General features: G+C 43.0%; 1 protein-coding gene across 3 annotated transcripts; it reads right to left on the bottom strand.

Annotated features, from left to right (window-relative positions):
- Positions 1-510: 510 nt before the first annotated feature.
- Positions 511-26191, bottom strand: ABITRAM (actin binding transcription modulator). 3 transcript variants are annotated; one of them, XM_083188424.1, is made up of 7 exons: positions 25962-26191; positions 20093-20203; positions 12944-12995; positions 10111-10240; positions 8274-8350; positions 7949-8018; positions 511-1551 (listed from the first exon to the last, which is right to left on the bottom strand). In XM_083188424.1, the coding sequence occupies exons 2-7, from the start codon at positions 20157-20159 to the stop codon at positions 1408-1410; spliced, it is 540 nt and encodes a 179-aa protein (XP_083044550.1). In that variant the 5' UTR covers positions 20160-20203; positions 25962-26191; the 3' UTR covers positions 511-1407. The 3 variants fall into 3 exon arrangements, with proteins under 3 accessions (XP_083044550.1, XP_083044551.1, XP_083044549.1); XM_083188425.1 differs by having other exon boundaries at positions 26021-26191; XM_083188423.1 differs by having other exon boundaries at positions 25823-26190.
- Positions 26192-26770: the final 579 nt, after the last annotated feature.

Below are 26770 nucleotides of genomic sequence, written 5' to 3'. Positions count from 1 at the left end.
ACATGCACTGTGTGGGGTCCTGAGGACCGAGTTTGAGAACCTATGGTGTATACCAGTGGTTCTCAACCTCGGTCCTCAACAGTGCAAGTGTTCCAGTTCGCCACACAGAATCACAGGTGAAATAATTAGCTCCACCTATGATCTTTTAAAATGTGTCAGTGAATGAGTGCACCTGCTGGGTGACCTGGAAACCGTGCACTGTTGGAAGTCCTTGAGGACTGAGGTTGACAACCACTAGTCTGTACCATTGGAACTGCATATGGCATGTGGCAAGATTTACCATTCAGCCAACTACTAAGCAATGTTTTACACAAAGCCCAAATGATAGAGGGGCTTCAATTTTACACCCAACCTAAATCTCCTACCAGTTTTATTTTTTTATACCAAAGTAGAAATATTTTAAATTCCTGATTTGAGTTAATTCACCACACAAACAAAATTGTTTGTATGATTTATACAACTCCGAGGCATTTTGTGAAGTATACACAATGTAGACTTATAAGCTGGAGGAATGAGGAATAACAGATCTACTTTATTTTCTGGCTAGACCTACTGTAAATAAATGATTCATAATCATGTGAAATACTTCAAAAATTCCGCATTTGCTTATTATGAAAGTTTAAAAACCAAAATAAATCAACTAAAAAAATAAAACACAAAAACCGGTACTTATGTAGTATCTGGGCTCCCATGTTAAAAGCACCCCATTTTTTCATACTCCTACTATCCAACTACGCATGGAGTTGATTTTATATAGTGTGGCGAGCGCAGCGAGCCACCGCGCCCGAAGCGTGGCGAGCGCAGCGAGCCCCGCGAGGGAACGCGTTCTCATAAGAAAAACGGGAGCCCAGATATTACATAAGTACCCAAAAACCTATACACCAGCAAAATGTATAACTTTAAAAAAAAAAAAACATGTTAACTACAAGAAATGTAGCCTTTAGGACCAAAACAAAACATTCTTTGGGGGGCATGCAATGCGACGCCCCTATTTCCGACGTAGTAAATAGTGGCGGCTCTCTATTCAATGCTGTTATTAACAACAGCATTGATGCGGTATCACGGCAGAACGGGCCTGACTTTAGAAGCGGTCAGGCCCGTTCTGCCGATAACGGCCGAGGATTGTCGTTATCCAGGCCGCAGATCGACAATCCACGGCCGTTTTTGCAGCCACGCCCCCTTTGCGGCCATCGGCAGGCAGGACATTGAACCCAGTCTCTCGTTATGCTGGCAATCTGACCGCAAAACGGGCCAGGATCACGGCTGTCGGCAGGGATCGACAGCCGTGATCCCAGATTGCATACCCCCCCCTTTATCGAAATCCACACCAGAAAAGATATTTAAAAAAACATTGATCAGTGAAATTGTCCATTTTTCATTTTGTAGTTTAGGCTACAGAGCCTGCTACTAATGCATTGATTTGTCACATAATGGAGATGCCCGTTTCAACAAAGTTTCTTCATATTGAGTCTGGGATAGCAGACCTTCCGTAACCGTTTTGCTTTCTTCAAATTTTGGTAGCACAACTGCAATGTAACCTTCAGTGGATGGCTGGCATGAAAGAGGAACAAAACAAAAACAGTTACTGATGCAGCAATTATATTATTACAAAGTATCTAACTCCCTCATACAAATCCTGAATGCTTAGGATGAAACACTAATATATTTTACGTTTAGTCTCCCATATTCACAAATCAGAATGCATCAGCGATAGTGACCTTGTATGAAACAAATGCACTTCATATTTAGAATAAAATCCCCAATAACTTACATTACAGAATCTGGAATTATCCAGAACCTTTCTGGTCCCAAGCATTTCAGATATTGGACACTCAATCTATGGGGTAAATTTGCTAAGATTGGAGTTCTATTGGGAGAGAATACATGTCATACATGAAAGTCAAATACCACAAGGAGGAGGATTGAAGCTCTTAGAGAAGGACTGCACAGTCTATAGATAGTAAATATCCTCACTGGGCAGTATAGTACATAATGTGGATTTGTGATGGATGAGAAACATGTTGGCTAATTCTGTGGTATAACAGAGGAATAAGCACACTGAAAGGCTTCATACACTAATTTGAGATATATATATATATATCTAGCTTTAGAACAGAAGAGACGGCACTCACGGATTTAACATCAGTTAAAGGTGTCACATCAGATAGCCCGAGGTGTCGAGGCAATGCGCCCCTTCTTAAAGTTGCTTTGCTGTTAAATCCGCCTCTTCTGTTCTAAAGCTAACTATTGACCCCTTGACTTAATCTTGCTTATAATCGAACAATCAAACAAAGAATTGGAGTCCCTTAAATTGAAATTGGCGACCTTCGAGGCAGTACATAAACCTAACCTGGTGGCCGATCCTGAGGGGGAATGGTATACTAAACTGAACACACAGATGCAGATATATAAAAGAGACTTAATTAGTTTCAAAAAAGACAAATTTTCTAAAGTAGAAGCGGACTACGAGAACCATACCGTGTACCAATGGGTCAGCAATATAAGAGAACCCAGAAATCCGGGGTACAGAAGAAAACCGTTCTACCGCAGAGGTCGCAGACAAGGCATTGACGGGGGCACCTCCAATGAAGGGGGATCTACTACTAACAGTGACTATGATGGCAATACGGATTCACAACGTGGAAAGGGCCCTTTAGGGGCTATAACCCGGTCAAAACTCACACCAGCCCTTGCTCCCGCACCCGTCGAGGTGGTCAGAGGACCAGGATCCAGAAGAGGGAGACCTCCAAAAAGCAGACCGTAATTTTTAATTTATCCAGCTACTCTCTGTCCAAAAGCGAGGTGAGTGTCCTGTCAAAAGGACTCTCGTTTGTTTCGACCAGTCGCTTTGAACCCTTACAGTGGCAGATAGAGGTACATGATCTACAAAGGAAACTACGGCTTAAAGAGCATTTCGAGCGTTACCCTTCTGTGAACAGTGAACCTGATGACATCCCCCATCAAGTTCGCAAATTATTACCAAGGTCAAAATTTGATCCCCCGTCTGTTAATCCCTCTATTAAAACTTTCCTCAGAAGATTGGAGCAGGAGTCTACACCAGACACCGCACGGAGGGAAGGGATCAACAGGAGCAACCTGACCAAAGAGGAATGGGCAGCGTTACATCGGCTGGAAAGTAATAAAGAGTTAATTTTCAGAGCAGCCGATAAAGGGGGAGCCCTTGTCATCCTTAATCTACAGGACTATCTTAATGAAATGTCTACACAACTCAGTGATGTCAAGACCTACTGCAAACTGACGGGTGATCCTACCACCGTATTTAAAAAAGATCTACAGGAGTGTCTTGATACAGCAGTGGCACAACATCTTATTTCAAAAAAATTAAGGGATGCTTTAAATACCTTTGCACCCCAAAACGCCACTCATATACCTGATTCCAAAAATCCACAAGGACCCTATAAATCCCCCTGGCCGCCCTATCATAGCGGCCAGAGGATCTTTGTTTCAATTGGTCTCAACATATTTGGACGCATTATTCCAACCGTGTGTTCAGGAACATTCCAGATTTCTGCTTGATACCACCAGTTTATTGAACAAATTATTGTTGTTGCCCACAATTCCAGACGATGTTTGGTTGATAACCATCGACGTTAGCAGCCTGTACACCTCAATACCGCATGGTGAGGGTGTACAGGCTGTTAAAAAATTTTTGTCTAACAACTCTACTTTTACAGGTCCCAATATACCTTTGATCCTACAGTTGGTAGAAATGGTATTGAGTAGGAAATATTTCACACATGCCAATGGGTACTACCTACAGACAAGTGGGTGTGCGATGGGGTCCCCAGTGGCCCCATCGTACGCGAATATTTATATGTTTTTTATTGAGCAGATGGTGTTTTTTGACGATCCTGAGAGTGCAGCAAATATTTTTTTCTACACCCGCTTTATTGAATGTTTTGGACAGGTACCCAGGAGGCATTCGTGACATTAATTGAAAAACATAATGCAGGTCAATGCCCTATAAAATTTACTTATAGTATAAGTAAAATTGACATCTCATTTCTTGATGTAAAAATAATAAAAAATAAAAAAATAAAATCAGTGGATACTACATTATACACCAAAAGTACAGATCGCAATAATTTGTTACTCTTTAGCAGTTTTCATCCTGCACCTTTAAGGGCAGGGTTACCTTATTCACAATTTTTAAGGATTTTTTGAATTAACAATCAAACTGCAAAAGCGATCGATCAGATTAATATAATGTCTGCAAAATTTATTGAGAGAGGTTATCCGCCAGCCCTCTTAGATGCAGCAAAAGAGTAGGTGTTAAAATTAACTAGAGAGTCCACACTTATCAAAAAAGTTGTTGATCAGAGCCAGGAGAAATTGTTACCTTGGCCAACTGTGTTTAATCCTGAAAGTAAGAAAATCAACAAAATAGTGAAAAAACACTGGCCATTAGTGGCAACTGATGAGACACTGGGGTTGGGTACCACAAGATTGCTCCCATGTTACAAGAGGAGTAAGAATCTGCGTGACTATCTTGTGAAGACCGACCTGTCTGATGTCAACACTGTTAAACCTAAACACTTCTTGCAGCCAAATAATGGATGTTATGGATGTGGATGCACCACATGTGGTTTTTTATTGAGAGGGAAAACATTTCCTCATCCCCATTCTGGAAAGGAGTATGTAATTAGGTTCCATTTGACATGCAAAATGCGTTTTTTGGTATATCAGGCTGTCATACGTGGGCAAAACGGAGCGGACGTTCCGAGAGCGTATGGCAGCCCACAGATCAGCCATAAAATCAGCTTTGGAAGATGGCGGGAGCGACCAACCGGTCGCCCGTCATTTTTTTGAATTTAAACATAGTCTGACGTCCATCAGATATCGGATGATCGACTACATCCCCCCCCCCCCCCCAAGAGAGGTGGGGATAGGGGCAATTTATTGCTAAAAAGAGAATGTGAGTGGATAGTAAGGCTGAATACCATTACACCCCATGGATTAAATGACCAATTAGCGTTGGGTTGTTTTTAACGGTCTCCTAGTAGCGCCATTAATTATTATGAAATTATGTTCATTGGTTGTTTTGGGTAGACGATCAATGAATTCTTTGTTTTTGTTCATGCAATGTGCTAATAATGTGATCTGTGCATCGGTCTATTGGACCTTAGCATATATGTAGTGTCCATAAGCGTATTTAACTGACTGATGTTAGTTATCAGCCTGGATTCTTCCGTATGTCAAATACGGTGTTTCTCTCTGTTTTTGATCAGTGTAAATAGTTGTTTTTTCATTGTATCACATTTTGGTGTCATGGTGACAGCGTCTCCGTCTCCCTGACTACAGGTGGTTGGAGATGACGTCAGTGTGGTGCGTCCCGGCTGGGTGCGTGGTCCCGCGTCCGGAAGTCGCGCTGTTCACAGTGGTTGATGTCTGCTATTTAAGGTATGTACCTTCACTGTATTTGTTGTATGAAGCCTGATGACAATGAAATAAATCATTGAAACGTTGCTGCATTAAAGCGTGTCAGCTGTGATTATGTCGATGAAGTCGTCCCAGAGTGCCGGCAATTACTGATATAGATAGATATATATATATATATATATATATATATATATATATATATATATATATATATATATATCTAGCTTTAGAACAGAAGAGACGGCACTCACGGATTTAACATCAGTTAAAGGTGTCACATCAGATAGCCCGAGGTGTCGAGGCAATGCGCCCCTTCTTAAAGTTGCTTTGCTGTTAAATCCGTGAGTGCCGCCTCTTCTGTTCTAAAGCTAACTATTGACCCCTTGGAAGGCACCACGGTCCATCGATAATCAAGCACGAGTGCCGACCGATTCTATCTATCTATAGACATTGTAGGGGCTCGGCACACACTAAATAAACTGATAAAAATAGTGGAGCTTTAGTTCATGAATTGGTCAATGCATTTAAGCCTGCAGCCCCCTTCACGGGACCCCACTTTTCTGCAGGTCCTAACACTATTGCTCAAACTGGTTACAATACACATAGCTAACACATCAATGCTTGATTCCAGGCATGCTATCTGGTCTAAGGCTCACAGCAGACTGTACTTTTAAAGGTGAGCAGTTACCAACACACCTGTCACTAATCATCTAGGGAAATGGTTAACATAAGCTATGCACTATAGGTTAAAACAGGGTGCATGAGAGAATGTGACCACAATAAGACTAATTTAAATTTTTTTATCTAATAAACAATTTATACACTAAACATCAGCACTATAGTAACATATATATATAGTGCATAGCTTATGTTAACCATTTCCCTAGATGATTAGTGACAGGTGTGTTGGTAACTGCTCACCTATAAAAGTACAGTCTGCTGTGAGCCTTAGACCAGATAGCATGCCTGGAATCAAGCATTGATGTGATAGCTATGTGTATTGTAGCCAGTTTGAGCAATAGTGTTAGGACCTGCAGAAAGTGGGGTCCCGTGAAGGGGGCTGCAGGCTTAAATGCATTGATCAATTCATGAACCGAAACTCCACTATTTATTATCAGTTAATTTAGTGTGTGCAGAGCCCCTACAATGTCTGTTTAAACAATGTGGTCACAAGTCATCATAGGGCACCCCAAAACTAGGAAAGGTGAGTGCCGATGTTATATATACATACATACATACACACATACACACATACACACACACACACACACCTCTCTCTCCATTTATCTATTTTTCTCCCTTACAATATAAATTGGATGCAATGATGTATACCAGGGTGCGACTTTGTAACATCATATTAAGTTCTTAGAAGGGTAACAACCACTACACATCCGAATCCCTTTTTCTGTTTACTTTGAATCAGCCCAAAGTTGCACAGCAAAAGCAGTGATCCAGCACACAGCACGTTACTGCAGCGTATGCTACAGTTGCATGGTGTGAGCATTGATACCGAAACACAGCAAACACTACAGCCTATGCCAGGCATTCCCAACCATGGTCCTCATGGCACACCACCAGTGCAGGTTTTGTAGATATCCAGGCTTGAGCACAGGTGACTTAATTAGTATCTGAGGGATTCTGATTAAACCATCTGTGCTGAAGCCTGGATATCACTAAAACCTGCACTGTTGGTGTGCCTTGAGGACCATGGTTGGGAATGCCTGGCCTATGCTATAGTTGCAGTCAGAGCAGTGGTACAGAAACGCTGCAAACATTATAGTTTATGGCAGTAGTTCCCAAACTGTGTGCCGTGGCACCCTAGGGTGCCTCAGATTGGTGGTCCAGGACCAATGCAAATGACTAATGTTCATTGTAATAGCCAAAACTAGTGCTGGTAGCTGCCAATCATGAACTGTGTGGATGAACAGAAGTGAAACCACACATAATTAAACCCAAGGATGACATAGAACAAAATGTATTTAAATTTATATTTTTTTCTCTAAATTTCTCAATAAGAAACTTTTATTCTAGGGGTACTGTACAAAAATTCTGATACTCCAGGGTACCATGATTTAAAAATGTTTGGGAACCTTTGGCTTGTGCTATAGTTGCACAGTCAGAGCGGTGGTACAGAAACACAGCAAACACTACAGCTTATGCTATAGTTCATGGGTAGCCAACTCCAGGCCTCGAGAGCTACAAACAGTTAATGTTTTCCAGGTCTCTTCACAGAATCACAAGTGAAGTATTTAGCTCCATCTGTGGATCTTTTAAAATGTGTCAGTGAGTAATGAGTGCACCTGTGCAGCAGCTACAGTAGGTTGTCTGGAAAATGTGAACTGTTGGTAGCTCTCGAGGACTGGAGTTGGCTACAACTGCTATAGTTGCGCTGTCAGAGTGGTAATACAGAAACACTGCATGCTACAACAGCATGGTCAGAACGGTGATACAGAAACACAGCAATCACTTTAGCTTATTAAAGCGTTGCTATGAAAACAGAAATGTGGCAAATAATTACCGCAAATAGTTATGTGATTATTTAAATTACCTTTTCTTTCAAAAGTTGAGGATTTTGAAGAATATTTTCATTTACTTCTAGTAGCCGGCCTCTTATACAACTAAAGATATTGGGGACACAAAAAAGAAAAAAAAAATCATACATAAATACAAAGAAAAGCCCGCTGCTACAAAATGTCAGGAGAAAACTTATTCGACCAGTATTAAAATAAATGGTCTGACAATGTATGTGAATTTAATATATAAATACTTAATGGGGCTTTTCATCCATGTTTATTTCTTTTCATATAAATGTGTAGCGCAAACTATAATATATGCTTTATATCAAGAAAAAAAAAAATAATGATGACGATTACCTGTAAATAGTATACTCTTCACCATTTGTGCAAGTAATTCTACATAAAGGCGCAAACTCTGTTAAGAATTGAGCTCCCTGAAGTAAAAAATATAAAAGATTGGCAGTAATAAACAATTTGAAGAAAAAAACCTTTTCATAACTTTTAGGTCCATAAATCTGCAGCTATGTATACAGTACAGTCCATCTATTTATGCAAGCATACAAATTACAAGTGGATTTGTTTTCCTTCAAACTTAACATGAATTAATGGTAACTAAAAAAGATTATTATAAGAGAAAATGGCTAAACTGCCATGGACAACAAAATTCGGTACTTGTATACTAGCACGGCGCCCCGATAATTAGTCGCCCGATTTTTAAATCGCATCGCATGCCATACACCCGATGGCATGCGATTTTAACGCATATATGGTATTAAATTGTATAAGCTCCCTAATGGGTGCTTACAATGCACCCCCACACCACCCCCCCCCCCCCCAAGTATAAACGTGAACCCGAAGCGTGGCGAGCGCAGCGAGCCTGCGAGGGGCGGCGGTACGTGTCCCACGACCTTTTCATACCCCCACTATCCACGTCGGCGTGGAGTTGATTTTATAAAGTGTGGCGAGCGCAGCGTGCCACCGAGCCCAAAGCGTGGCGAGGGGACGCGGATACCTGTGAAGGTATCCGCGTCCCATCGCTGGACTCGCTGCGCTTGCCACGCTTTGGGCTCGCCACACTTTATAAAATCAACTCCACGCTGACGTGGATAGTGGGGGTATGAAAAGGTCGTAGGATGCGTACCGCCGCCCCTCGTGGGCTTGCTGCGCTCTCCACGCTTCGGGTTCACGTTTATACTTGGGGGGTGGCGTGGGGGTGCATTTAAGCATTGTAAGCACCCATTAGGGTGCTTATAAAATGTATAATCGCATCCCATCGAATTGTATGGCATTGTATGCCATATACAATTTTAAAATTGTATGCCATTGTACAACATCGGCCGATATCGCGTCGCATCGCATGCGATATGGTCTGCGATGCGATGGGCGCCGTGATAGTACACAAGTACCCAAAATTCCCTATAATAGAAAGTTATGCCTGGTACAGTATCTTGGAGAGATAACTTACTCTATATATGATCTTTAGTGTACTCAAACACATTTTGGGTTTAGTATTTTACACGGAAGAAACAAACAAATATAGAATCATATCTAATTGTTCTGAATGTTCTACAACAAGCCACTGTTGCCAAATGGAATTGCATGTCCTGCCAGTGTGGACTGGTTTCATATCCAATATCGCTTTCAGACTGCAAATGGAGGATTGCACCAGGACTTTTAAACTGTTCAGTCCCGGTACGACCCTGCATTTTGGTCTGTTCAGCCCTCCTTAGCAAACCGGCAATGCGGGGGCAGAGGAGGAGGCAGCATTTACAGCTGGCGCTGCTCCAAGCACTGCCTCCTCCATTGGTGGGAACGAGAAACGGGTTTCTCGACCAGATTACCAGTTGACACCGCAATGCAACACGCCAACGAACCGGTAAGAACCCTTACTATTTTACAGCTTCGTATTGCCATGTTGCTACCGGTTTGAGGGACCTGGTAAGCCCTTTCAAATTGCACCAGTTAAGAAACAGGCATGAACCCGATAATTAGGTGCGATGTGAAAGGGGTAGAAGTTGGGCCTAATTAATTTCTAAAATGTTCAATATTTTATAAAATAAGGAGAAAAAAAAGGTAATATACATTTTAAATGCCATTCTGTTCAAAAAAAAAAAATTAAATTATTAACACAATATCTACACATCTACTAGCTGTACTGAAGGGGAAAAGCAAAGAAGAATTTGCATATACTCACCCGTTTAGACTTTCCTGACACTTTGTTCTGCAGCCTGCTGCAATTGCTGCTGATCTGGTAATTAATACTAGAAATTTCCTTCCAACTTTTAAGAACAGGGTGACATTCTGCCAATGTAATGACACAGATTCTAAAGAGATATTACAGGGAAAAATACAAAAAGGAAAGTAACACTCAACAAGTGATTTTCAAATACTGTCCATGAAAGTTAGGTGCTGATTGGCTGGACATTTATCAATCTTTATCACCCTCACGCTTATCTCCTTTTAAGGCTTAATATATCTGCCCATTAACACCGCAGATGGGATGAGATACCTGGCACAACTCATCTGCACCAACAGGTGTAGCATACGTCTTACTCATATCACTGATGCAGCAAACACCACTCAAAGTGTACTAGGGATATTCTACAGAGTCACAGATGCACATTGGAACTTGCAGCTATCAGTACATCGTAAAAAGATCCAGACTCATTCACACACACTACCACAAAAGTTTCTGGAATATCCCAAAGCGCTTTATCCAAGATTTTTTCCCTCTCTTATCTCATTTGGATGTAATACCCAAAAAACAGAGCAAGAAAGAAATAGTGTGATACCATTAACACATTTCTCTATCATAGACCATGATATGGACGTTTTCAACTCGTACCAGAATGTTTTGTCTACTGGTGTTGTAGACTTTAAACGTTTGATGAGGGAAATAAAAAATCATCTTGGATAAAGTGCTTTGGGATATTCCAGAAACTTTTGTGGTATTGTATGTTTTGCGATTGAAGTGGTTCTTCAATAATTTGCTGAATTGTCCTGAAGCTGCTTTTTTAGCGCATGATATTGGTTTGAAACTCTTTTCTGTCATTCACACACACATATTGTGTATCAATGTAATCTAGCAAAGCCGTTCTGTAGCTTCTAGTTGTTCTAATGATGTGAATTACATGCATAATTTGACCAAGACAGACGCTTCACGTGGCTAAGTTGGTTGGGATGGGACATGCTGAAAGCATCTGACTGAACCCACGGTGTATGAGGGCACATCTGCATTTGGGGGTTGCGATCCACTAATTCAGGCGTGTCCATCCTGTGGCTCTTCAACTGCCCTGACAGTTTTAGCATTCCCTAATAGCAAAGTTGTGGTGGGTATGGGTCGACCACTGAAGGTTGACAGGCCTTTTGTCGACACAGAAAAAGGTAGACATCCCTAAGGTTGACATGGTCAAAGGTCAACACAATCATTAGGTCGACATTGGGAAGGTTGACATGGGTTTTTCACGTTTTTGTCCCAAATGTCAACATGGCCGACACGAACACCATATCGATGCACCGATTCGCTCACCATGCTTTAGGCACACTATCCTATTCTCCCTCCATGCCCTAGTGGATGGCAGGACACGAAATACCGCCTGTCAGCACATGTTGGCTAAAAAAATAAACGTGAAAAACTCATGTCGACCTTCTCAATATCCACAAGATGATTGTGTCGACCCTTTGACTGTGAAACTTTTCCTTAATCGGCCTTAATAGTGTGGACATAAAGACTGTATACCGCCATGGCAGGGCATGCTGGGACCTGTAGTGTCTAGAGCAGTGTTTTTCAACCACTGTGCCGTGGTACACTAGTGTGCCTTGAGCTGTTCTCAAGCGTGCCCCCAGATCTAGAGATGCCCAAACAAGTTTACAGCCACCACCAGTTCAACTGTTATTTACTGGTCTCTTCTTTTCATGTAAAGAGCCAATGTATTTTATTTTTGTTACCTGTGGACACCAGTGTGATTGTTTTTTATATGGGGGCCAATAGGTTTGGGTTTTTTCCTGTGGGGATCTCATGGTGTGCCTTGGCAATTTTAAAATCTTATTTATTTAGTGTGCCGCAAGGTAAAAAGGTTGAAAATCACTGGTCTAGAGGCTAGAGAGCAACAGGTTGGCCAGAACTCCATTATTCATTCAAAGTCATTTAAAAAAATGTAAATATATATACATTGGTGAAACCCTGCTGCTGGTCACTTCTTCACGATCCCCATATTTTGATGAGATTGTACATCAGAATTATCTGCTGTGAAATTCGTGCAATTTAAAAGTCACTCCTGATCTTTTCCGAATATTGGAAACCAACCGGAGCGCTTCATGAATTACCTGCCTCCAGACTCTATCTGTATAGGACACATATAGTTTCTGCTGGCTACATTATCTGCCCCTGATGAAGTCAGGAACTGACGAAACACGTTGGGATATCTTCTCCTGAATTGAGCAGCACTTATTTGAATCTGTACAGCATATGCGCTATCTTTTTCTGTATTGAACAGCATTTATTTGTATTTGTACACCATATGTATTTGTGATACCCTATAATGGGTTTTTACTCCTATTTTTATATTAAACGGTTAATTCCGATCTGTATCTGTTGGATATTGAAAAGCGCCCTCTGAAACCCCCTTCTTCCCATTTCTATTTCTGGGTCTTGTCTAACAGAGGACCTCTCAGAGGTGCGGCTTTCACTCTATAGAGCGCAGAAAGGGGTTCCCCCATTTGTTATATATATATATCCATGAGAGTAGCAAGCTGGCATATATACATAGGGGATCCATGAGAGTAGCACGCTGGCGTATATACATAGGGGATCCATGAGAGTAGCAAGCTGGTGTATATACATAGGATACCCATGAGAGTAGCAAGCTGGACACCGCTGTTCACCAAACTGCTGTGCTACTTGTTCAGCCAGATCCTTGTTTTATACAATATGCCTTTGGTTAATAGCTGACAACATTCATGACATTAGTGGAAAATATGCAACCAATGGAACTAAGAACTGAACACAATTTTACAATGGCCTTTACCGGTTGGAGTGCTGTAATATACAGAAGTCTTCATAATGCTTTCCCTTTACATCTGAAAGACAAGTCATAGATTAATATAAAAACACAAACCAGCCTAAGGTATAGTAATCAGAAAATAAAAGCAAAGCGTTTCTCAGTAGTGCCTACTTTTACAGTCACCCTAGCATTGTAGAGTAATCGCACATTTGCAAAGCCATCTGTGAGATAGATAAGAATACCTTATGCAATAGGAGACTGCTCATTTTACTAAATGAGACAGTGCACACATTGCAGCATATCCAAGTGTTTAATGGCAATTAACATCACATTGTAAATAATTAAACAATTTAGAATCCTATATAAATCACTACTTTGTCACATGTATCCAAAATAAAAATGAGAAAAATATTTAGACAAGGCACATTATTAACCACCTGAGTGGTATGCCCGGAAAATTTTCGTGCTCAGCTGCGCTGCCGCGGCGGGCTGTTCCGGAAAATTCCCGGGCATACCACTTAAATGAAGGTGTCCGCAAGTGGTGTCCAGGTGTGCACCACTGGCGCATCACCTGTCCGGGCACCCCCCCAGTGGCCGCTCTGCTGTCCCCTCCCCTCAATCCCCCTCACCTCTCAGCTCCGGCTCCCCTGCCCCCATTAGTTCTAGTAATTGACAGGCGGCAGGCTCGGGGTGGCTCGGAAGAGTTCAGGCACCAGAGTCCTCTCGAGCCGCCGCGGAACATCCCCGAGCCTGCCACCTGTGTGATCACCGACAGGCGGCTGGAGCAGCGGTGGTAGGGAAGCTCCGGCGTACTAGCGCTGGAGCGAAGGTGAGGGGGGACGGCGGCTTCCTATGATCTGTGGTGGGTTTTGCTGGGGCAGGACAATCTGCCCTGGTAGGTTTGTCCTGCCCCAGCAAAATTCACCACTGAAGGTGTTAATTGGGGAAGGGCAAAATTAAGTGTGATTATTTATAGAAATACAGCTCTGAGGCAGCACAACATTATTGCACTGATGGATTTGTGGTCGTCAACTTTCACAAACACCTTATTTTATCCATTTTCAGAGCTTTGGGAGAGATAACCTACCAGCCTATCAGCTTCTTACTTACATTTTAAAGGCTATGGGCGGGATTATTAAAATACATCGCCGCCCTTTGCCGCCATGCTGCCGCATATGTACTAACATATGCGGCTGGCATCGCGGTGGGGTGACGGAGGCCCCCCGCGATACCTGTACGGTGTCTCCATCACCTCCCTGCCGCCACGCTCTCCTCTCACGCCGGGGACAGCTATGCATGCTGTCCCCGGCGCTTCCTCCTCCCCCCTGCAGCCGGAAGGATGTCCAGCTGCTTCACTAGGGGGAGGCAGGGCTTACCTTCCAGGGTCCAGGAGGACCCTTCAGGAAGGTAAGCCAGAGGGGGGGTCGGCGAGGCGGCGGGTTTGCGTCGGCAAAAAGAAGCCCATAGGCTTCTATAGGGTATCGCCACCCAAAGGTGGCGATACCCTTCAGTGCGGTATCATTTTTGATACATTGGAAAATGCGGTAAAACCGGGGTTTTACCGCATTTTCCATTTGATACATCTTGCCCTATGTTTGAATGAGATAGCAGCTGATTGACTGGTACTTTAGATCTCGCAATTTTATTTCAGAAGAGCTTCCATAAATACTCCACTCAGTAGTGTTCATTGTAGCACCCTTCATCTGTGACCCAGTGACACAATGTACTTTATTTAATTTTATTTTTTTCTAAATTTCTCAATAAGAAACATTTGGCCTAGGGGTGCCTTGAAAACATTTTGAAGCTCTAGGGTGCAGTGATTAAAAAAAGTTTGGGAACCACTGGCTTAGACAAAGTCGCTTAGTCAAAATCTCCAGTGCATCTAGCCAAAATCTCTCCGAAAATTGCTTAGTCAAAATTGTCCATTATTCAAAATCTCCCCATGTGTACACACCTTTAAGGGCTGTAAATACTGTGAGATATTGGCTAATGGACAATTTTGCCTAAGCAAATTTGACTAGATGCACTGGAGATTTTGACTTAGCGATTTTGTCTAAGTAATATAGTCTATGATCTAGTCAAAATTGCCTTGCCTGCACAGTCAGTCAATATCGTCTAGCATAGATGAAGCAGGAAAAAAATAGGGAGATTTTGGCGGTACTTATGTAATATCTGGGCTCCCATTTTTCTTATGAGACCGCGTCCACCACGCTTCGGGCACGGTGGCTCGCCACACTATATAAAATCAACTCCATGCGTAGTTGGATAGTAGGGGTATGAAAAAATTGGGTGCATTTAACATGGGAGCCCAGATAATACATAAATACCATTTTGGCTAATCTAATCTGTTAAAATCTCTCCATGTGTACACCCCTTTAGAAACTAGCATTGGCTTAAATTTGCAGCCACAGGTGGAAATAATTGTAGTACTACTACTACTACTACTACTACACACAACTATTGGCGTTATTACTGCCATTTATGTTCACATATGTATAATGACGCACATTCAATTTTTTATATTGATTTTAAGTGTGCATGTGTGAAATTGATAAAAGGCATATAATACTAAAAATGGAGATTGCCTTCCATCTTCTGTCAGTGGGAGAGAGACGCAAATGATGCAAGCCCTGACAGGCACAAAGACTGCAGATGGTAGTACATACACTATTGTGTTTAGGTTTGTAGGTAATAGGCATGATGAACTTTTATATAAGACTGAATTTTGTGGTAAGATATCAAAGTCTGAGTAATTAGATTTGTTTTGTTTTACCTTTTTGGGTCTTCCTTTTTTGGGGCGGTTTTGGCCCATTTGAATTAATGTTGCTGTGATTCCAAATCGGAATTCTAGTAAACTCATGTTTGTGTTCTTGCTATATTCGAAAAGTAATCATGCATTTACTATGGAATCATTAAGAAAATGAAACGCCATCCTAGGGTAAAATTTGGGGATTCTCGAATTGAATGCGAGCAGTGATAAATATTCCTATCACATATCTACTCCCCCCCATAAGCTTGTTGTATTGGTTGACAGCAGACAACCTTTCTGGGGTTCTATTTCTGCATATGTAGAGATCATACAGACGGATACTTGTATTCCTCTACTTATGCTGCAGCATGTATGCCACGCAAAAGGGGCCCACCAGTGGGTAAGGGTGCTGAAATTTGCGTGCTGTGTGGCGCTCCCAGCAACAGCTTAAGTGTGTGCATGTATATGAACAATATTATTATCTGCCAACCACAGAATTGTCACATTGTCTGATGTGGATCAGTCACTCGTGTCTCTAGGCTACTGCTAGTCAAATCAGCACATTACTAGCTTTGATTGGCTCTATTAGAAAGTGACAATGCCAATCAGAGCACAATCCTTACCCCTGCAGCCAACTATGGAAAACAAATAGACCGGTCACAGTCCCACACTCAGGGCCCGATTCTAGTTGACTTGGTAAGCTGCGAAGCTCGCAGCTGACCGCATCCCAGAGTGCCCGCCCCCCCCCCCGCCACCATATCCTGTTGCAACCATGCCATGTTTTATGAAAACGCATCCCCTCACATGGCCCGCTGCTGGAGATATCATTCGATGGTCGCTGACCATTATTTCTCCAGGGCTTGCAAATATAAGTCAATGGAGACTGACATATTTGCGGGCTTCTGTCAGCCGTCCACCCCCGGCACCCCGCATTCCCATGGCCCATTGCCACATGGGAATGCAACATAGTAATTAAGGCTGTAAAAACATGTTAGTCCATCGAGTTCAAAACTATCTAACTTCTAACTACTGACTTGAGTAAGGAAAAGAGAAGATAACTCTTTGTTGGGGCACTGCTTTTTTAATAATTGATTTAAAATGTGTTTTTATTAATATGCATTAAAATACAGTGCAATAACCCAGCAAAATATTTGTTTGAATAAAAGGGGAAAAGGGGAGGAAAATGGAATAAAAGATGAAATAGGGACAAAGAAGATGAAAAAGATGAGAAAAAGTTTTTTTTTAGAATTTTCACAATTTGTTTGAAAGTATTAGCACCTTAATATAGATATGCGAGTGCATATTGGTAGAATTGCACACTTATAACTTACCCTTTTCTCAACTTTTTCATCTTCTTTGTCCCTATTTCATCTCCCTTTTCCCTTTATATTTAAACAAATATTTTGCTGGGTTATTGCGCTGTATTTTAATGCATATCAATAAAAACACATTTTAAATCAATTATTAAAAAAACAGTGCCCCAACAAAGAGTTATCTTCTCTTTTCCTTACTCTGTGATTATTCATAACTCTAGGGAGCACCACCAACACAGGTATGGCAAACATTGTAGTCTAAATATAACTGGATGTTGGTCCTATATATGAAATTGATAATTCTCAGTCTGTGCAAGTCGCTTTCTCTGTTTTTCCAATTAATTATTAACTTGAGTAAGTCATATCTATAGGATTCCCTTAGTGGCCAAAAATGCATCCAGTTTTGATTTTAAATCATTAACAGTAGTTGCTGTAACCACCCCCACCGGCAATGAGATCCAGAATTGTACTGCTCTAATGCTCTTATTAATGCAGTTTGGAATTTCTTTTCCTCGAGCCTCAGTACATGCCCACGTGTCATATGTATAGGCCTGTTAGTGAACAAATCCTGTCCCAGTTCCATATGATTCCCAATCCTGTATTTGAACATAAAGATCAGATCACCTTTCAATCTCCATTTCTCAAGTGAAAACAATCAGTCTGGTTAACCTATCTTTGTATTCTAGTGATTCGAGACCTTTTACTAGCTTAGTCGCTCTTCTCTGTACCTGTTCCAATTCATTTATGTCCTTTTTAAGGTGTGGTGCTCAGAACTGAACACAAGGGGGTTTATTCTAGTTCATTCTTTCTGACAAAATCCTTCTTAGATGGACAAAACCATGTGCACTGCAGGGGGGCAGATGTAACATGTGCAGAGAGAATTAGATTTGGGTGATTTATTTTGTTTCTGTGCAGGGAAAATACTGGCTGCATGATTTTACACTTCAATATAGATCTCACTTTGAAGAAAAACCCCACCCAAATCTAATTCTCTCTGCACAAGTTACATCTGCCCCACCCGCAGTGCACATGGTTTTGTCCATCTAAGAAGGATTTTGTCAGAAAGAATGGACTAGAATAACCCCCAATGTTCCAAGTGTAGTCTCACAAATCACTATCACATTGGCATCCCTTGAATCCATTCCCCTTTTAATACATGAGTGTCTGGTTTGCTTTTGCTGCTGCACTTGAGCAGTGCGCACTATTACCCAGTTATTCATCTATGATGTCCCCCAAGCCAATACAGCAGAATTCCCTATAATAACTCCATTTAGCCTATAAGTAGCTTGTCAATTTTTGTTCCCGTAATGAATTATTTTACGTTTATAAACATTAAACTGCATTTTCCACCTTTCCAGTTTATATAAGTCACTTTGTAGTGTTTCCACATCCTCTCCTGAGTTAATTTCCTTACTCAATTTCGTGTCATCTGCAAATATTGCAATTGTATTCACTATGTCACTTCCAATATCATTAAAGAATATATTAAACACGGTGGGTCACAATAATGAACCTTGCAGGACTCCACTTTGGATCTTACCCCAGCTGGAATGTATGCCATTTACCGCCACTCTCTGTCCCCGATTGTGCAACCAGTTTTTAATCCAATTACAAATTTGAACTCCAAATCCTTAATTACCTAGTTTCATTAATAACCTTTTATGAGGCACCATGTCAAAAGGTTTAGCAAAATCAAGTAGTATTACAGCAACAGATTTCCCTAAGTCCAGCCCCCTACTGACTTTTAGCTATTTCAAATTTGACTTTGCTGTTAAGCCACATAGGTTTTCTTTTAACATTTGTAGTTTTATTTACCCTAGGAATAAATTCATCAGTGCCCTCCAGCAGTATTTTTTTTTTTAAGTTTGCCACCTTTTAGTAGTATCCATACCTCTAAATAATTCCTTCCAGTTTATATACTTTAAGGACTCCTCAAACTTATCAAAGTTTGCTTTTCTGAAATGTAAGGACCTAGTTGCTCCAATATAATTATCTTTGTTAAAATTTAAATGAAATGTGATCAAATTGTGATCACTGTTCCCCAATGTCTCCCTTATAGTTATGTTAGTAAGAATATCCCCATTGTTGCTACTTGACCTATCTTTCCAATTTATTTCTGGGTAGTTCACTAATAATAATAATGATGTGTGTGCCAAAATCCTTGAGAATGAATTATATTAACCATGATATTGAGATATTGGGGTATATTCAATGCCAAATGGTGAGCTATGACGGCGAGCAGTGCCAATAGCTCGCCGTTATAACTTGCGGGACAGTATTCAACTGCCCCCCCTTAACTCGCCATTTCCACCGCACTGGTTCTTTTCAGCGAGGTGGAAACGGCGAGGCTCGCTGCATTTGCAGCGAACCTCATCGTTCCAGGGAATCCTCATCGTTCTGACAGCAAGGATTTTCCCGGAACATAGAATATGGCGAGCAGCCAGCAAGGGGGTTAAACGGCTATGATGGCTTGTTCTTAGTGATCCACAACTAAAACAAGCCATCCTCGCCGAAGGCACTGGATACCACCCATTATGTTATAATGGAATCAAACACATTTTCATTGTTTTATATCAGTGGTTCCTAACTTAGGTCCTCAAGTACCCAAAACAGCTCACATTTTTCAGCCCAGGTCCAGGTTGCTGGAGCACTGTTTATCATTAACTGTCACATTTCAAAAATCCACAGGAGACAAAAAAAACGTGAACTGTCAAGGGTCCTTGAGGACTGGGGGTAGATGTATGAAGCAGTGATAAGGGAGAACTAATAAAGTACCTGGTATTTTCTCACCGGCCAATCAGCTCCTAACTGTCCCTTTTCAAACCCAGCCTGTTGCTTAACATTCAGGAGCTCATTGGCCAGTGATAAAGTCCCAGGCACTTTATCACTGCTTCATACATCTACCAGAGTTTGGGATCCACTGTTGTTACACTATAATATCTTTAATGACATCGTTATCATGATTATTGTTAACAAAAATTGTCTAATGTGTACCCAGATTAACAGTGAATATGTTAAAATACTTGATCTAAAAGTGCTAGAGCATTATGCCCATAATAAAGTACTCAGAAACAGTAAAAAAAAAAAAAAAAATCTATCCCGTCCTTTTACCTGCTTTGTACCATCGTGTAAAATAACGATCAACAACAGATGGGAAAGCTGTACACCCTTCAGCCATTTTTTAAGATGGACGAAAATACAGTAACAGTTCCACACTCTGGCCTACAATAAAGAGAGAAAAAAGGAAAAATATAAGACACTTCAAACATCTAGAATCCATAAACTACATTTTGCTCATTACATTGTGTGGCACTTTATATACATTTTAAAACACATCCATAGATATATTTTGATAATAGAATAAAAATGAAGAAGAATGAAGAAAATTGAAGTCATATTTTACTATTCAGGGCTATTAAATCTTAAGCTGGGTACACAGCAGAAAATGTCACCCAATCTCATGAACTGAAGCAACAGATCCAGTAAATCGTCTAGCAGGCCTGGCCAACCTGTGACTCACCAGCTGTTGTGAAACTACAAACCTTATCATGCTTTGCCACAGTTGTCATATTCCCTTATAGCAAAACTGTGGCAGGGCAAGCTGGGACTTGTAGTTTCACAACAGCTGAAGAGCACAGGTTGGCCAGGCCTGCTAGACCAGGGCTGGGCAACACTGGCCCTCCAGATGTTAATGAACTACACATCCCAGGATGCTTTGCATTAGTTTTGCTATGTGGCCATGCTGAAACTGATGCAAGGCATGCTGGGATGTGTAGTTCATCAACATCTGGAGGGCCGGTGTTGCCCAGCCCTGTGCTAGACGATTTACCCAAAATGCCACTTCAGCATGTCACATGGCAGCCCCCCCCCCATTTATTGTTTTTCTAATGCTCGAGTCATTAAAAGTCAGTTTACAGGGTTTAGCACATCTGTAGTGTATGAATCACAGAAGACACAATATATATACCTGTACACATATTGTTTTTATGGCACCACAGCCTATTACAAATTATTATTATTTTTTTAGATAAATGTGTTTGTTTTTAGACTGAGCAAATAAACAGTAATTTTGCATTTTAAACATTTAGCTATTATTATATGTTGCCAAAAAATGAAAAGGGAAAGGTCTCAACTACAGGCAAAGAGAAATCCTATAGATTAGTCCAACAGACTGTGGAGTAAAGGTCCATACACACTGGGCGACTATCCCCAACGTGTATGGACAGCGATGATGAGAATCATCGCTGCAGGGAAAGCATACACACTGTGCAGCTTTCCCCCTGCCGGCGCCGACGGAGGACGACGTTGCATAGCGCAGCGCTATGCAATGCCGTCCTGAAAGCCGCTCATCTGCTGGTATTACCAGCAGATGAACGGCTTTCCCGGTGATGTTGCGGGAGCGCGCAGCAGCGCTCATCGCCGGACCATACACACTGGGCGGCTTTGAGCTGAAAGCCGCTGAAACCTCCTGTTTTGAAAGCACAATTGCAGGTGTTATGTTTACTGACTGAGGCACAGTAAGAAGATGCAGTGCAAGGAAGCATTAACATCTCAGATACCGAAGTAGGGGAGTAAAAACTGCCACCTCCAGCAATCACTGCCAATCACCCACAGTGCATCAGCCTAGGGCTAATGCGCTGTCTCTCCTCTGGATAACTCACTTGGGTATGCACAAGATCTGCAATAGCTCACATGAAGCCCGAAGCTGGCAGCTACCACAGCCAGGAACAGCACTGTCCCAGCTGTGGTGTATGAGCAGTGACACCTCCAGCTGTCGTTATTGATAGCTGCAGATATCATACAGTCAGCGCTACTGACTGTTCATACACTGCCCCTTGTTATCTGCATGCTATCGTGTAGAAGCCCTGATTGTGCCCCTGTCACCTTGCACATACCTCCTCCCTCATGGGGTTGGCAAGAAGCGCTCCAGCTGTTGATAAACTACATACGGGGCCGCACTCAGAGCGGCTCCCATTGCGCCGTCCACCTGTGTCTGCTAGAATGGGGTAGCACCCAGAGGCAAATGAATACACAAAAATGCAGCTGCATTTTTGTGTGTATTCATTTGCCTCTGGGTGCTGCCTTCTACCATTCATTCATATTGGGACCTCTGTGGAGGTTTCCAGACATTCACCGGAGCCCTTTGGATGAAGAGAGAGAGAGAGATATAGATATATATATATATATCTCTTGAAAACTATTGTAATAAAACGAAACATCGCTATGCATCCAGCCTAATGTCATTATTTATGTTTGCAGCACCCTTGTCTATCTATATAAATATATATTATTTTTTTTACTCCATGCAAAGGCACTTAACCCCAGGTCTCTGCAACCCAAAAAAATTACTACAGTGCCCTGTCCCCTGATGCAAAAGTCTTTACTATGTAAATTGCCTTGTACTGTAAAGGCCCAAGTTGCACACAATCCCACGTGAACCCCGATACACCCTATGCGGTCCTTTTTGCATAGGATGCATCATATTTGATCTCAGCCAAGCCTGCCTGCGATATACAGATGTAGCCACTCTGATTAGATCGGCTCCAGGTGATCTGATTGCCAGCCGCCGTCCTCCACCAGTCTACACCGCCCTCGCGCGCCCCATTCTCAGCATGGGATGCGCAAGTGCATCCACTATGGCTATGTCGCACTGGCTAAGGCTTGCTTCATCTGTATCCTACGTGCGGCACAATCTCCAATGCAATGTGCACACAACCACAAATCGCATGTCAAATACATGTAATTTGGATGCTTTTTATGCCATTAACCCCTTGAGTGGTATGCCCGGAGATTTTCCGGGCTCAGCTGCGCTGCCGCAGCGGGCTGTCCCGGAACATCTCTGGGCATACCACTAATATACAATAGGTGCCCGCCAGTGGTGTCCAGGTGTGCACCACTGGCGATCATCCCCCAGCCTGCCGCCGACGTCACTGCTGAATGTGACAGGCGGCCGGCTAAGGCAGCAGCGGCAGCTCCGGCGTACTAACGCCGAAGCAGAGGTGAGGGAGGGGGGCTTCCAAATCCCTGTGGTGGGTTTTGCTGCCCCAGCAAAAGCCACCACTCAAGGGGTTAAATCACCACAATCACATAAAAAGTGACAAATTGCATGTATATCACCCTAGCGCACAGGTTCTCATAGAAAGTCCTCAAGAACCCACACAGTGCAGGTTTGATCATGAAATCAAGTAAATTCATTAGCACCATTTGAAGATATTTTAAAATGTGTCAGTCAGTAATGAGTGCACCTGTCGGGTGACATGGAAAACGTGAACTGTGTGGGGTGAAGCAGTATCAGCACAGATAATAGCACTTGCATTGCTTCTCCCTCATACTGACTATTCATTCACCTACCCATGTTTGTGTGTACTGCATGCCATCCAACTTTAAGTTTCTTGGAATTGGGCGCTACAGAGCTGGAGGCACCACTGTCCCGAAAGGCGGCGGAGCCACAGGAGGGATGGTACTTCCTCATCTTTGTGGCCACCGCTTAAGCTACGGAACTTATGTAGTGCTGACTTTACTAAAGGTAATAGATTGTGGGGTGGACCCAGGGTGTTGGTGCGATTTTTAACGGTTCCCCGAAAATCTTTATGTATCGGTTAAGTAGTGGCGATAGTAGCAGTGGCCGCAAAGATGAAGAAGTACCGGACATTGCATAACAGTGATGATCGCCGGTTTCAACTACCCCATACAGGACACCGTGACCTGTGTGGGGTATGGATCAGTAGGTCACCAGCATTATGGTCAACAAGCATTAAGCAGAAACCATTAGGTCAACATGCGTTAAGGTCGTCATGCAGAAAGGTCAACAAGATTTTAGGTCGACAGGGTCATTAGGTCGATGTCAACACAGTCAACATAAACACTAAAACGTAGCACCGCGTCCCCTCGCCATGCTTCCGGTACACTATTTTATTCTCCCACCACACCCTAGTGGATGGTAGGGCATGAAATACCGTCTGTCAGCACATTTTGGCTAAAAAAAACAAACAATGTTGACCCAATGAACCTGTCGACCTGATGGTGGCATGCTGGTGACCAATGACCGCACCCCCTGCATGTGGGACAGTGGAGAATTATCAGGACTGTCCCGCTGTAATTGGTACAGATTGCAGGTAAGGTACTGGTAGACTAGCCACAGGGATCAAACCTCACATCTGCAAAAGAAATCAAAATGCAGGTGCCATGTTTGGTTACTGGTAACGATGTTTAACTATCCCCCGCATTAGACTTGCAGGTACTTGTGTACCATCACGGCTCCACCATATGTAGTGGCATGTGATGCGATTTTTCCGTGTTTATTATGAAATTGTAACAAAAACTGCATGCCATCGCATGCCATGCGATTTTGATCACAAATGCATTTAAATTAGTAGCAAACATGTTAAATGCACCCCAAATGTCATTTTTCACACTGTACCACCCCCACTATCAACGCGAACCCGAAGCGTGGCGAGCGGCGGCGGTACGCGTCCTACGACCTTTTCATACCCCCACTATCCACGTCGGCGTGGAGTTGAAAATAGAAAGTGTGGCGAGCGCAGCGAGCCACCGAGCCCGAAGCATGGCGAGCGGAGGCGGATACCTGTGAAGCCCGCGAGGGGACGCGGATACCTATCCGCGTCTGCTCGCTACACTTTCTATTCTCAACTCCACGCCGACGTGGATAGTGGGGGTATGAAAAGGTCGTAGGACGCGTACCACCGCTGCTCGCCACGCTTCGGGTTGGCGTTGATAGTAGGGGTGGTACAGTAACAGATGCCCTTTGGGGTGCATTTAACATGATTTTAACACATGTCAATGATTTATGTGAAAAATGGCAGTACTCTTTACTTAGCACAGCGCCCATCGCGGGCATTGAATGCACTAAAAAAAAATCGGGTGCGACACGACCGACGCCCGCGATTTTCCATAGGGAACAATGTTAAATGTCTCAATTGACCCGATTTTCCTGTTCAATGCCTCAATTGACCCGATTTTTCCATAGGAAACAATGTTAAATGGCCCACAGAGGCCAAATAGGCACCCTGAAGTGTGAAATGGCCCCCACAATTGTTAACGCCACCCCACGATCAACGTGATCCCGAAGCGTGGCGAGCGCAGCGAGCCCGCGAGGGGTGGCGGTACGCGTCCTACGACCTTTTCATACCCCCACTATCCACGTCGGCGTGGAGTTGAGAATAGAATAGTGTGGCGAGCGCAGCGAGCCACCGAGCCGGAAGCGTGGCGAGCGCAGCGTGCCCCGCGAGGGGACGCGGATACCTGTGAAGCCCGCGAAGGGACGCGTTTACCTGTGAAGGTGTCCGCGTCCGCTCGCCTCGCTGCGCTCGCCACACTATTCTATTCTCAACTCCACGACGACGTGGATAGTGGGGGTATGAAAAGGTTGTAGGACGCGTAACGCTGCGCTCGCCACGCTTCGGGTTCACGTTGATCGTGGGGTGGCGTTAACAATTGTGGGGGCCATTTCACACTTCAGGGTGGCTATTTGGCCTCTGTGGGCCATTTAACATTGTTTCCTATGGAAAAATCGGGTCAATTGAGGCATTGAACAGCAAAATCGGGTCAATTGAGACATTTAACATTGTTCCCTATGGGAAATCGCGGGCATCGCGTCGGTCGCGTCGCACCCGATTTTTAGTGCATTCAATGCCCGTGATTTTTTTACCTGCGATGCCCACGATCAAAATCGTGGGCGCCGTGCTAGGTAAAGAGTACCAAAATGGCATCTCATCGCATGGCATGCGATTTTTTCATATACGATGCACATATTGGGAGCCATGATACTACACAAGTACCGAATTGCATAACATTTGTTCTCAACTAAAAGTCCCAACACACCTTGCAAGACTCTGTTGGTAAGGTATGCTTGAACTTGTAGTTCCACAACTGCTGGGTCCCTCAGGTTGCTTGCTTCTGCGATAGCTGGATGAGGATGCTCAGTGACGCGACCCACAGCCAGCAGTGTTACCTATTTTACCTGCAGCTATAGTGACTGATACACGCACACAACTACAGCGCTGCAGCTTCCGTACACACCACGTGCTCTGCGCGGCGCTTCCTGTACAGGCAATGGGGGAATCAGAGCTTTTCCCGGATGTTGCTTCACCCCGATATAGCCTGGAGCTGGTGCGTATGGAGATGAAAGAGGAAACGAAAAGGAAGTGTCTGCGAGGCTGATGGGCTGTCTCTGCGGTTAGCCACGCCCCCGTATCGTGACTGCTACACTGGGATTATAAATTGACAGACCATTAGATCAATTAAACCACGCCCCCTGGCGGGACGGTCTCTGCCTACCTGACTGCTTTTGTACAAAGCAAAAGCACAGGTCAGGACTCAGGACAGAGAAGCCTGGATGGATTGGGAGAGCTATAGTTTCCGTTCCCCCCAACACGTCACAGGCGCAAAGCCGCAAACACACAAAAGGAGGAGGGTTGTCTATGAAAACTGTGAGAGAGTCACACCACCAACTACTTAGCTCCAGTCTGACGTGTTACAGGCTTTGTTATTATCACTCTGCACTTCTATCTTCTATCTATCTAAAGGTGCCCATACACGTTACAATTATTGCATACAATATTGTATACAATATCGCATCTCATCCGATCTCGGTTTTGCGATGACATCAGATGAGATGAGATCTAGTACAAAAAGTATGTGCAGCACATACTTTTTGTACTAGATCTCATCTCATCTGATGTTATTGCAAAACCGAGATCGGATGAGATGCGATATTGTATACAATATTGTATACAATAATTGTAACGTGTATGGGCACCATTATCTCCA

The sequence above is a fragment of the Crinia signifera genome, chromosome 5 (assembly GCF_055691185.1).
Source record: "Crinia signifera chromosome 5, ASM5569118v1, whole genome shotgun sequence".
NCBI classification, from domain to species: Eukaryota; Metazoa; Chordata; class Amphibia; order Anura; family Myobatrachidae; genus Crinia; species Crinia signifera.
Note: the sequence above shows the minus strand (reverse complement) of the source record. Positions and strands in the feature narration are given on the sequence as shown.